This window comes from Blennius ocellaris (genome assembly GCF_963422515.1).
Source record: "Blennius ocellaris genome assembly, chromosome: 3".
Taxonomy (NCBI): domain Eukaryota; kingdom Metazoa; phylum Chordata; class Actinopteri; order Blenniiformes; family Blenniidae; genus Blennius; species Blennius ocellaris.
The window spans coordinates 9,966,280-9,979,834 of NC_137652.1; the positions used below are offsets into that span (position 1 = coordinate 9,966,280).

General features: G+C 42.6%; 1 protein-coding gene across 1 annotated transcript; it reads left to right on the forward strand.

Annotated features, from left to right (window-relative positions):
- Positions 1-486: 486 nt before the first annotated feature.
- mogs (mannosyl-oligosaccharide glucosidase) lies at positions 487-7,810 on the forward strand. Its single transcript, XM_080520521.1, has 5 exons — positions 487-558; positions 2,953-3,316; positions 3,565-3,788; positions 3,901-4,094; positions 5,041-7,810. The coding sequence occupies exons 2-5, from the start codon at positions 2,968-2,970 to the stop codon at positions 6,809-6,811; spliced, it is 2,538 nt and encodes an 845-aa protein (XP_080376647.1). The 5' UTR covers positions 487-558; positions 2,953-2,967; the 3' UTR covers positions 6,812-7,810.
- Positions 7,811-13,555: the final 5,745 nt, after the last annotated feature.

The window sequence follows — 13,555 nt, forward strand, 5'->3', positions numbered from 1 at the left end:
GCAAGATAAGAATTTTGAAAATTATATTGATGACCATGGAAATGTCATAATTCAGAAATGACTTCTTTTTCATAGAACTAGTTTCTAAATGTGTTTGCTTATGAAAAACCCAAATAAATATTTAAAAGATATTTGTATAATCTTAAAAAAACCAGCATATTGTTTTACTGCAGGAGAAAGTTATATTAAATAATAAATTTTTGTTTTGTGAGTTTATAAAAGCTTTCTGACGTAAATACTTAATGTTCCATATGCACAACATAAGAAAATAACAGGAAAAATTTATTTTTCCTGTATTTCAATAAAATGACATTCTTCAACCTACTTCGGAGTTTTTTTTTTTTTTTTTTTACTGTTATCTGCATTGTTGTTTCGCGATTTAATTTATTTAACTATTTAATAATACCTAGGGGTGGGGCGTGCGTCGTGACGTCACAGCCGCACGCTCTGCAGACTAGTACACGTCAGTGGAAACGGAATGGTAACCAGGAAGTGAGCGGTGAGCTTTCACAGCGAGCGGCGGATAATGAGCAGCTGAGTATCTGCTGTTCTTTTCAGGTCGGTAGCCATCTGCTCAATGAACATTAATCTCGAAGTGCCGGCCAGATAAAGCTCCATTATGCTGCCGGAGCTGCTCGGTTGTTTGTTGGTTTGCAGACCAACGTTAGCGTGACGAGCAGCGTGCAGCCCTCGTCTCACCGCCGGGGCGTCGCGGCGACTTTTACCCCCATAACGCGTTAAAACAGGTGTCGCTTCTGGTAGTTTTAACTTGGGTGTTGCCGAGCGTGTGCATATGATTGAATGTGACCAATGCTCGGCCACGTAAATATGTGTTTTCCGCCTGAACCGCTGTGCCAGGTTTAACGTTAGCCAGACAGCTTCTTTTTTCTTTTCTTTTTTTTTTATTAATTTTTTGACGCCCCCTGCAGGACTCGTGGGGAATCAACATGCACCAACGTTGTTAGGATTATAATGTGAAGCAAAAATCATTTTGCTTTACATTTTTAAAATGTATACCTGAAATGAATAGGGTTGTTTTATACCAATGTATTTTAGTATTCATCATATTCCCAAAGATCATACCTGATCACATGTGTTCATGTTAATACATAATTCAAAATAACTGAAATAGAAGGCGCACTTGGTAGACTGCATGCCTTCACCAATGCCTCATTTGTCATAATGGATTACAGGGTTATTTGATCCACCACGCCGCTCCTATCGTTTGTCATGGTTGTTTGCATCGCTTCATGTTCACTGTTTGACACAGATGTACTTGCATTTTATAATTTACGTGTGACCCCTCCCTGACCTTTGACCCCCAACCGCTTACCAGTGTAATGACATCACTGTATCATGTCGCATGTCAGAGGATAGGGATTGAAAATGGAATATTTTGGTGTTGTGACATCAGTCGGATTAAAACTGACCGCGTTATGAAGAAAATAGTTTTTTTGACCTTTGACAGAATCGCTCTCAATATTTCTTGTGACCGTCCTTGGATAAAGACAAATCATCCCTGATAACGTCATGCAATTCGAGTGAATAGTTTTTGCGAAAGCCACGTCCATGGCAACAGAGGCTTATCTCCATTGATCTCCTCCAGGAGGTGCCTCTCCCATCCGCTTTATATGGGACAGTTTTTCAGTTTATTGGGAAACAGTTAGCCGTCAACCTCACAAAATCTAATCGGTCCTTGGATTATGACAAATCACCGCCAAAGATTTCATGCACTTGAGGTTAATAGTTTTTGCAACAAGATAGTAAAATGCGTACATACAAACCAATAAATAAACTAGAACTACTGTCGTTAGGGTGCATACCTTCGCTAATGCCACATTTGTTTGTGGAACCAAGTTAGCATCACTAGCGTGATAGCTGTTAGCACATATCAATGTTAACTAGCCTGTCAGGTAGCTACATCACCGTGTGAAACACTGTGCAGGGAGCGTCTCCATGGCAACAGACGTTGATCTCCATGAGGTGCCTTTCTCATCTGCTTTATATGGGACATTTTTTCACTTGTTTGGGATTTATTCTGAAACGGTAGGCCATTAATGTCCCAAAATGTAATCAATTGGTCCTTGGATGATAGAAAATTGTCACTGCATACATATATACAAACCAATAAATAAAGATGCATACAGATGAAAACATAACCTTCCCCAATGTTAATTTTCAAAGGTAATAATTCTGATGCCTTCCACCTTTTTGGACTGTAAATATAACTGAGCTATAAAATGTTCCTATCAGTATAAGTCTTAGTCAATGTCAAACACAAAAGTGCATAAATCAACTTTATGGTTAATTAATATTTTATGGGGTCTCAAGAATCAACATTTTAATGAGTTTTGGTGGAAAATTGTGTCCGTGTTGTTTTGATTTAACTTTGTGCTACTTTTAACACACATCCTGCTGCTATTATCAAAGTGCAGCTTTGAAAAAGACTGGATAAATCTTCAGAAATTGTAACTCGCCTTCACACAACTTTACACTTGCATCCCTCTGCATTTTAGCTGGATTTATATAAGTACTGTTGAATTAACAGTTTGTGAGGGACATTTATTCCACTATGTTGTCTTCACACTTTCTCAGTTTTACTCGGTTTAGTTCAAATTTAGTTGTAAATACTTGCAGCTACTTACAGAGATTTTTAATTTGAATAATATTGTTACAAAGGCCAAGATCTTTTTTTTATTTATTTTTTTATAAAGAAATATAAATCCAGACTCAATAGTTAGTCTGGGTAACATTGACTTTATGTTTGGGGTTCATGTCCTATGTTGCAGAATAGATTTACAGCTGGTATGTTCCACGGTGTTCACATTCCGTTCACAATCGGGTATACATTTTCCAAGTTGTTGAGAAATCCCTGTTTCATACAGACCTTTGCTCAACAGTTGCTTTGTTATATTAGAATATATAGTAAAATCTTTCTCTTCTGGTTTGCAGCTTCCAAAGGGCAGGATGGGCAGGCAGAGGAAGAGGGTGGTGACCGGTGAAGCTGTTCCACTCCCGAGGAAAGATGAGAAGCCTTCTGTGTTTCACCGCAAGGAGAAGAAAAAGAAAGTCGACATCGGAAAAGTGTTCATCAACATCTCTATAGGCCTTTGTATATTCAGCCTCATCTGGTTCTTCTACGCCCTCTACATGCGATCCAACCTGGCCAATCGGGTGGTGACCCTGCACCCGTCGCCTCCTGTCCTGGATGCCAATAGCAGCGCTGCCAAGGTTTCCCCAGAGAGATTCTGGGGCTCGTATAGACCTCAAGTCTACTTTGGCATGAAAACAAGGAGCCCGAGGTCTATTGTTACAGGTACGCTCTCACTTTCCCAATTCAAGTGTCAGATATTAAAAGTTTATCCACTGCAAGCGTCACGTTGCTTAAATGCATTGCAACAAGCTAATACAAAGAATGCATCTCAATAATTTATGCCACATAGGATTAAAATTTGACAACTGTTGTATTTGCACATCCTCCATGCTTACAATTGACTTTTTCTTTTTCATTTTCATATTTTTTTTTTGTTTGTTTTGTTTGCTGTGGAAATCATGTCTCCTCAGGCATGATGTGGATGCGTCAGTTTTCTGACCTGGACATGAACCTGAGGCACACCTGCGAGCAAGGGGACCATCTGCAAAGTTATGGCTGGCTGATGCACGATGGAATCACCTTCGGCGTCCAGGAAATCCGAGACAATGACTTCACGCTGACCACCGAGTTTGTCAAGCGGATGGGAGGGAACAACGGAGGAGACTGGACCTGGAGGATCACGGCCAAACAGCATGTGAGTCATAATTAAGTTCCTGTGCAGGTGTCACGTGATCAAAATGAAGTATGCTCGGTGTCATATGTCGGCCATCAATTTGAAGTAATTAATGATCGTATCCACCCACCAGAGCTCTGCACCCCAAGCACCAGTCATCTCCCTGATGTTTTACGCAGCTGCAGACGCGCAGGGCTCCCTGCAGCCTCACGTGGAGGAGAGGAATCGCCTCGCCTCCATCACTGGCTTCTCAGAGGAGCTTGGAAACTTCAAGATTACCTTCCGAAAGCCCGTGACCGGGGAGTTAACCAGCGCTAAATACGCCAGGTAAGTGCACCCAGCAGGACAATTACAACGACAAGAAAGCCGGAGGGAACCAAGTGAAAGTGGTGTCATTGGCGACGTGGTTGAAGATATTCAGCAAAGAAAAGTTTCTAAAGTGAATCACAGGAAAAAGACTTGCTGTGATAATAACTTTTTTTTTTTGTGGAAATTGAATTCATTTCTTTAAACATTGAATACAAATGTAAGAAGAGGCCAGCCTCTATGTGAAAGATGGGCCAGAATTCCAGAAGCTTCCATCTCAATGTTTAACATACTGTCGGCCTCCTGTTTTCTGGGACCGTTTAGAACAAACAAGAAAACATGTGGGCATTACCAAAGATAATCTCTTATTCAATGAAGGTTCAGTGACTGGAAGTGTTGACTGATAAACTGCTACAAAGCTTGTGGGGCAAGAAAGAAACCCAGCCACTAGATGGCAGCAGAATGAGTTGTTCAGCTTTTGTTTTCTGAACATTGTGAGATGTATTATTGCAGAAACTAAATATATGCGTTATTTAAAAGAATTGGAGCCTGGGAAAGGTGTTTTTCCCAAGTCCGGAACAATCTGTCCTTTTTCTTTAAATTCACTGGATCAGAGCTCAGCCAGCAACACTTGAAGTGACATTTCACACTGAAGAGGGCCAGACAGGACTAAAATAGAAAGATAAGAGTAGTCACTGTAAGGATTTATAACAATCGTGTGATTAATCACGCAAGGAAATGTATTTGGAATGAGAAAGTCTCTATAGTGCCTCCACTTATCAGTCCAACATGAGGCGGTAACAGTTGAGCTCCAGTACACTCAAACCCACATAAGCATATAATACTATAAATGACTTTGCAAAGTTGTGCTCATTTGCACACAACATTAACAACTTCAAAAGACCACGTTTTTCAGCTATTAGAAAACACACGGCAGGTAACATGCATATGTCTCCTATTCTTGCAGTTACAACCACCTTCAGACGGTTTCTCCCGGATTAGAGAAACTGACTGACATTGTGAAGCACAGTCTGAACCGCAGGTTCGTCTACAGCCCTCCTTCCGGCGAGAAGAGGCATTACATTGCCGTGGACACTTACAAGCCCCCTCACCACCAAAGCCACCAGAAACCTGCTGAAGAGAGAAAAGAGAGTGACTTTGTGGTTCACCAGGTGACGGTTCAAATGCCCTTTCAGATCGAAGTGCTGTTCGAGTCCGGAAGCTTCCACCACCGTCCAAACCAACTGGTGGGGTCCATCATGACTCAGGAGCTGGAGAAGAGGAAATCTGAGTTTGACGCAAAGTTTGAGAAAACCTTTGGGCTTGAGCGAAAAGGCTTTAACCAGGCACACGTCAAATTTGGCAAGGCGGCGCTCAGCAACATGTTGGGTGGAATGGGTTACTTCTATGGCCAGTCGGTGGTCCAGTCGGTCTACAATGAGTACCCGCTCCTGTACCCTGAAGGCGCTTTATTCACTGCTGTCCCCTCGCGCTCTTTCTTTCCCCGAGGATTCCTTTGGGACGAGGGCTTTCACCAGCTTCTGCTGAGTAAGTGGGATCCCCAAGTGACGAGGGAGGCGATTGCCCACTGGATAGACCTCATGAATATGGAGGGTTGGATCCCCCGCGAGCAAATTCTCGGAGACGAAGCGCGCAGCAAAGTCCCGGCCGAGTTTGTTGTTCAGCGGAACGAGAATGCCAACCCACCTACTCTCTTCTTAGCTCTTCAGGAACTCACTGAACAGCTCTCTTCAAATTCAGACAAGGCAGCGTCTCAGCCAACCGTGCCTTTCCTCCGGCGCCTCTTCCCCAGGCTGAAAACCTGGTTCGAATGGTACAACACCACGCAGACGGGGCCCCTGCCTAATTCTTACCGCTGGCGCGGACGTGACAAAGACACCAATCTGTTTCTTAATCCCAAAACCCTGACCTCTGGGCTGGATGACTACCCGCGCGCCTCGCACCCCTCAGCAGAGGAGCGTCACGTGGACTTACACTGCTGGATGGCCTTGTCTTCAGGCATCATGGCCAGCATTGCCCAGCTTCTCGACGAGCCCCACGAGGACTACGAACACACACACAAGGTGCTCAGCAACAATAATCTGCTCAATGAACTGCACTGGTCTGAACAACTGCGCGCTTTTAGCGACTTTGGCAACCACACACAGGCTGTATCCCTGCAGCAGGAGAAAATTTACGTCCCGCCCGGACAGCCTCGCCATCAGTTCCCTGTGGCGCGACTCGTGCGCTCGGTCCGTCGGGCGCCCAAACTCCAGTACGTCAACGCCATGGGCTACGTTAGCTTGTTCCCCTTCTTACTGCACATCCTCCAGCCCGACTCGCCCAAACTGGAGCACGTCCTCCGAGACATGAGAGACTCCAACAAGCTGTGGACGCCCTACGGCCTGCGCTCGCTCTCCAAGGCCGACCCCTTGTACATGAAGCGAAACACTGAACATGACGCCCCCTACTGGCGGGGAGCGATTTGGATTAACGTCAACTACTTGGCAGTGAGAGCCCTCCACTTCTACAGTAATTCAGAAGGGCCATACCAAGAGAAGGCAGCTGCTCTTTATGAAGAACTCAGGACTAACATTATCAATAATGTTTACAGACAGTATGTGGAAACGGGTTATATCTGGGAACAGTACAATGACAGCACTGGCCGGGGCCAAGGAAGCCACCCCTTCACTGGCTGGTCGGCCCTGACAGTATTAATGATGGCCGAACAGTACTGAATCCGAACATTTAATCGGAGTTTCTGAGATGCTTAATTTATCAGGAAGTGAGTGAAACAACATGGAGTGTCGTGTTATACTAAATGCAATCTGGCCGACCACACAAACAAGATCATCAGAAATGAGCTTTTCTGATCACAGTCAATCTTCATTTAGCGTTTAATTAGAGATAACAAGTTTTCCCTTACTTTCTCTCTTCAGGGATATTTCACACAAGTGTGAACGCGGCTCTCTTTACATGCAGCCAAGCACTGCCTTAGTTACATAGCTGAGATGTATTTTACACACTGAAATTCTATTTCCGGTACATTCACTTGTCCTGCCTGATAAATTGACACGAGAAAAGAACAAACATTTACTTCAACACCCCCCTCCCCTCCCCCTCTCCCTCCAAAAAAAAAAAAAGAAATAGTTATTCCCAAAGAGGATTTAACGGTTAACAAATATGTAAATGATTAATAATTCTAGTGAATTATGAAATGAGTGTCCATTTCTTCTCTGCTCTGTTCTGCTCATCAAAAAGTTGCTGTTCATACGTGTGATTTATAAAGCAATCAGTTAATACTAATTTAACCCTTTAAAAATGTTTGCCAGTTTATCAGCCTACTGTTTGATTGGTTTATTTTATTTCTGTTAAACAGATTTGTAATTTAAAAAAAACATTTTTTTTAAAGCATAAATGAGTAAAGCATAAGTCTTGATTTACCAAATACTCATGATGATTATCCTAAAGTGTTGTCCTGCTTGCACAGTAGCTGGAAGGACAGTTTTGAATGGACAAGTTTTGCTCTCACTTAACAAATGAGGGCCATCATCTGTTGTTGTGCCATTTTCGTCTTCATCTGCCAATTTCCGTGAGTCTCTGTCTTCATGATTGACATTTTGATATTTAGCTGTTTAACCGCAGTCTTGCGACCAAACGTTGCATCCACTCTTGCCCAACACCTCTAAAATCACTTCTTTCAGCCATATTTTATACACACAGCTTGTGATTTGACTGGCAGGGAATACAACCTTGATTTGTTTTGTTGAGAAAAAAAAAGAAATAATAAATGGTTTAAATATTCTCCTGTCAGTTTACTTTTTCATTTTTTTGTGTTTTAACAGTTGTGCAAGCCATGATTGGAAGTCAATTGTTTATGCATGAAATACAGGAAAAATAAACCTTGGTCCTTTTTTATTTATTTATTTATTTAATCTCTGCCCATTAGTTTGAACTTGGTAATTTTGACACTGACACTCTGACGGAGAAATCACTTTTGGTTGATCTACATTGCGAATGAAATGAAAACAGTCGTCACAGGTAAATTCTTGACGTGTGCAAATTTTTAAGTTAAATATAACCTTGGGTTAATTTGTATTGCCAGCAGACGGGATCCACTTACTTATATTCCTCACAGTGCACATCACCCCCCCCCCCCCCCCCAAAAAAAAAAAAACCTCCAGCTGAAGATATACATATTAATTTTATACAGTGAAATAGAGAGGCAGCATGTCTGAGCCTCACAGGCAAATGTTTAGTTTTTTGTTTTTCCCTTCCAGCTTGAGTATTGAAATAATTGCATTTAACAAATCCTCACATGTTCTACACAGATGACACCTCCTCTCTGTCAGACACGAGATTCAACACACTGTGACCTTACTTTAAGTACAACAGGCCGGTCCTCCATCCTTTTGTCAGATGGCACATTCGAAGGCCTCTAACTGACGTCAATTATTTTGTTTCTTTTTCTTTTTCTTTCTTTTTTTCCTTTTTTTTTTTTTTATTATTACATGGTTTCCATGGAGTGCAGTTATTGTGAGGGCTGTGTACATAATTAGCTAACATCGAAAGGCATAAAGAGTACATAGATGGCAAATTCTTTTCACTCCTTGACATATGCTGGCATACATTCACACGCCGGGGCGTACGGTGGCAATGTTCTTATTAATGCTCTGACACCAAATATAAAACGCTGGTACCTGGAGCACTAATACTGGCTCTCAGTATGTGTGCATGACCACTGGGCTCCAACCTCTAGACTTTTATGAATCCTTTGAATGGGCTAAATGTGTTTGTTGTATAGCTGAAGGCTTAGCGTGGTGCTTTAAGGCTGCGTGGCTAAAAATAGTGCCTGTATCAGTTAGCAGCGCGGCAGATAGACTGTGAAGCCGCAGATTGGTCGTTTTAGCTGAACGCGTTATGAGCAACAGCGTCGGTGTTTCTTTCTACGATAACTAGGTATTTACTGTGATAATGACACTGAAGCCAAGCCTGTGTGCATCTTCATAGAGGTTTCTGATTGATCATTTGTGTATGTCTTCGACAGTGCAGCAACGGCTTGACTGATTTCTTGTGTGTATGGATTTTAAATGCTCGTATGTAATGTAACCGTGTGGGAATGAGCCCCTTCATCTCGGTCATGAGAAGCGTTTGACCCCTTGGCCCGCTCAACGCACAACACGGTATCAAGGGATTTTTGGCGACAGATGAGCCATATCCTCTGCCTTTTTGCCGTTGCTGTCAGAGGAAATGGATTCTGCATCCGTCCAATGCAACTGCAGTCGAAAACGCATTTATTTCTTTGAAGAGTGCGGACAATCTGTGTGACTAAAGCACTCACTGCACAATCCGTCCCCCTCACCCAAGACCCTTTTTCACAGGGAGATGGGATAATAGCCAAACGGCATCAGAGCTAACTAATGTGACTGCATAATAAACAGATGACTCAGGGACTGTTCATTTGCATATCATGCCAACCTTATCAGAGCTTCTTCTATATAGTGACTTTTGTGATCGCCAGCCTCCAGTGAATCGACTGGTATGTGCAGTGTCCAAAATGCTGCTGCACATTGTTGAAATAGTTGTTTTTTTTTTCTTCTTTTTTTTTTTCTTTCGGATGATTTGGATCATTATAGATGTGCAGAGTAATTATCCCCACTCCCCATACACCCCACCCAACTCTACAGCACTGCTCACTGCTGTTTTGAATGTAATTGCTGAGAACGTATGCTAGAGGGAGCTAATTAATAAGGCATTTGTGAGTGATGAAGTGGCTTTTTCAATACAGCTTAGCTATCATTTTACTTACAATGGAGAGCTACTTGGAATTAAAGCAGCATAAGTGGATAATTATGCTAATGGCTCAATTTGGATTTAAGATATGGTGACAGGCAGTGTTTCTAAATGATCACTGACACTGTTCATACATTGCAGCTTTACTGCCGCTCCTGCGCAGGTTGTGTGCGTATGTGGGCTTGTATGTTCATATGATCTCACTGCAGATGTCAGATGTTTTGTCCCGAGGCCACACAATCGTATGTAAGCTTGTGTGTGTACGTGCGTTGTCCTCTGACATAACTTTTTTTTTTGTTTGTTTGTTTTTTTTTTTTTTTTGCCTCTCGTAGAAATACATGAGGCTCTGGGGCCAGATGGCTGTGAACTTCTGCTTCTTGTGACGTGTGCATTTCTGTAATCTAGTCCTCGGGCCTCGCGGCTACAAACCTTTTAATGGGTCAATTTTGATCAGTTTTACTTGCATGCAAATGTTGTGTGTGGTACTCCGGCTCTGGCGTCACTGACCTCAGGACAGAATCGAGGTGTTTGTTCTCTGGGACATAGACGAGCGCAAGCCTTCCTCTGACTATTCAAATCAGCCGCAATAAGCTGCAGCATCCACATGTTACTAATCTCTCACTGATATCTAGAATCCTAGTATGAAAGTCTCTGCAGGAGCCAGCATCTCCACTTCTACGCCCCCTGCCTTTGCCCCCTAGAAAGCATACTGTTTAGTACTAAAGTTGCCTCAGCCAACATAGGTCTATGTATGTTATGTAAGGCCCACTATAAATAGGTTCACCCGGGATCTTTTGTCTTTACCTGATTCACTCCTAGCCCAACAGCTTTTATTTCTGGAGAGAGCCGTGGAAGCTAGTGCAATGTAGAGCTGGCCGTTTCCATAGTTACTTTTGTTAGCTGCAAGCCCTTAACATTCTTCATCTGTTTCCTCACATGTCTGCTGTTAGCTATTTGTTTGAATCTGTTTGCATCGCATGTCCCCGTGATCCGCTGTACGTGCATCGATGAGGCGGCGATTGAAAGACTGCTTTCTAATTATTAACATTCGTATCTTCTCACACACATTGTGGAGTCACTGGGTAAGAGAAAAAGCAACAAATAGAAATCAGTGTGGGTGCAGATGAGTCAGAGACTAGAATATGTGGACCTATTAACTTCTGTTGGTCAAAAGTACATGCAATTAGTCCTATGTTGTGTGATAATGATTTTGTGTGGAGTTATTGAGCTTCAGTCCAAGGGGATTGCGGACGTATCTGCCAAAGAGGAATGACAAAGATATTTGCATTTTGTCTCTTCGTCTGCTGTTACCTAATACACTGTCCTTTATCTTTTCTAAGATTATTTTTGAGTACAAGTGCAAGATGTGACAATGTTTGTGTTGTTTTTTTGATGGGTTTATCTTAGAAAACTGCAGGCAGTTAGGTAACAGCAGGTGCAGGAGCTGGATCGTGCCCAAGAGTTTGTCTGTCAGAGTTGTGTGTGCATGGATGCTACAGAGAAGAGGGCAAGGTGGGAGCCATGCGAGTGCAGCGTGTGTGGAGGAGTCTGGGTGGGGGGGGGTTGGGGTGGGGGTGTGTGTGGGGGGGGGGGGCATGGTAAAAGAAACACTGGGGCATTCTGCAATCACGATTGGAGGGCTGAATATGATTCTCACCCATCCCTGTTGTAGAACCACAGAGTACAGGCGGCTGGGGACCAAAGTGGGCGAGTGTGAAAGTATTTTTGGATCGCACGGGAAACCTGCCACACCAACAGCAGCAGCAGCCGCAGCCGCAGCATCGGGGCCTGGTACCGGGCTTCCCTAACCCACTCCCACTCTCGGAGGAAGAGCAGCAGGGAGATGTTCCTTCAAAAGAAGAACCACGCTTCCGCCGCTTTTATTTTTCTTATTTGTTCTATTTTTCTTTCAATTGCCCAACGTTTAAAAGATGGAGTATATATATATATATAACTATGCAGAGCCCGACGTGACAGAGAGATAGGGAGAGAGGGAGAGAAAATAACGAACTTGGCAGCTGAGGCGAGTATCTCGTATTTATAGAAAGTCGTGTTTCCGGCAGAGGTTTCTGTGGTTTTAACACTCCCAATCCATTTTTGCGGTGTCTTACGGGCCCTATTGTACTCGGGTTTAGATTGAAGATGTTCCCTCATCTAGCGCCTTGGGGGGAGATTTGACTGTGAGACATGTCAGAATGTGATTTGGGGGAGGCAGATGGATTTCTCAAGCTCTTTTCAACCCTGGCTTTCGTAGGATTGCTCAAAACAAAATGCACTCTGCATCCTCAAACTTAACAAGACATTAGGCAAAAGTACGACATAGCACTGGAGGCTAAATGTAAATGTGTTTACTGTATGATACACATGCATTTTTGTGATTGCATGAATGCCGGCCAGGCAGTAGCATTTTTATGTAAGGGTTTTCTTTTTTTCACATGTTTGCCTTGAAGATTGAGTTCTGTATTTTATTAATAATCTCTGCATCTTGGGGTTGAAATGTTTTTTTTTTCTTCTTTTTTCTTTTTTCTTAAACAGCAGCGACAGCCTCTGCATCTCGGTGGATTTCCTGGTATGGATCAGGTCCTTCTATTATTTACTCTCAAACAGTGTAGGCTGCATCGTTGGTTTGTCAGAATGCCAAGGCAAGAGCCAAGAGCTGCTGTATATCAAATTCATTTTAAAGCAACTACTATATGTATAAAATGACTGTGTTCTGCTGGTGCGTGTGACACCAGAAACACAGCACCTAAACTCCTATTTGTCAGTGCTCAGACTCTAGAAGTTTGTCAAGATTTCAACTTGTTCAAGTCTGAGATAAACAAACCACAGGCAAGCTGTACTTTACGCTAAATTTAGAATTTCCATTTCCAATGCGAATCCATGGATGCTGGCTACCGATTTTCAATAACCACTTAAATCCATCTTCTTATCTGATTTGGCTTGAAGCAGAATCTCAAGCGACTTCGCACAACAAAAAGCATTAAAGGACATTGGTAAGGATAATTAGTCATAACACAGGTTTTGCCAGTCTTGGTCTTTGGTCTTTCAGCTCAGATGGAAATCTGAATGATTGGGGCTTTAAAAAAAAATCTACCGGTAATATTGAAAAATGAAGATTGTTATGATCCACTGATGAGCCACGTTGAGCTTCTTATATCAGTGGTCAGTTTTGCAACGTACGCTAATTATCTCAACTTGCCGTCTGCATCGCATATTACTGCATGACTAATACATCATCGTGCTCTATTTAATCTCACGCAAAGGTTTAACACACTCATCGAAACTTTTGCTAAGCTAATCAACAATGACGGATAATATCAGCGGTCAAAAACCGCCGAAATACAAAAACAAACATTCGTGCTCACCCAGTCTTTCATTTTGTAGGCAGAGATCCCAGAGGGCAGTCACTCTTTACTGCCTCTTCAACTCTACCAGACACCCACATGCAAGAAAAACTCCCACTCCCTATCCAGGAGTGAACCTGAAAATATCATGGCCACAGGGTTACATACACAGTGTAAAAAAGAGCATTCACCTTTCTTTGTGGCATGGCTATGAAAGCAATATTTGGCAACCCATTCATTGAAGCAGGTGTGATAAGACAGTTTGGTTATTCGTTTTTATTTTATTTATTTTTTTGCCATTTGGCAGCTTGGTTGGTTCATTGCTCCAGACTGGACTGAAATATA

Coding starts and splice junctions, on each gene's coding strand:
- mogs (XM_080520521.1), top strand. CDS start 2,968: ATGGGCAGGCAGAGGAAGAGGGTGGTGACCGGTGAAGCTGTTCCACTC. Junction 3,789..3,900: donor GGATCACGGCCAAACAGCAT/GTGAGTCATAAT, acceptor TCCACCCACCAG/AGCTCTGCACCCCAAGCACC. Junction 4,095..5,040: donor ACCAGCGCTAAATACGCCAG/GTAAGTGCACCC, acceptor CTATTCTTGCAG/TTACAACCACCTTCAGACGG.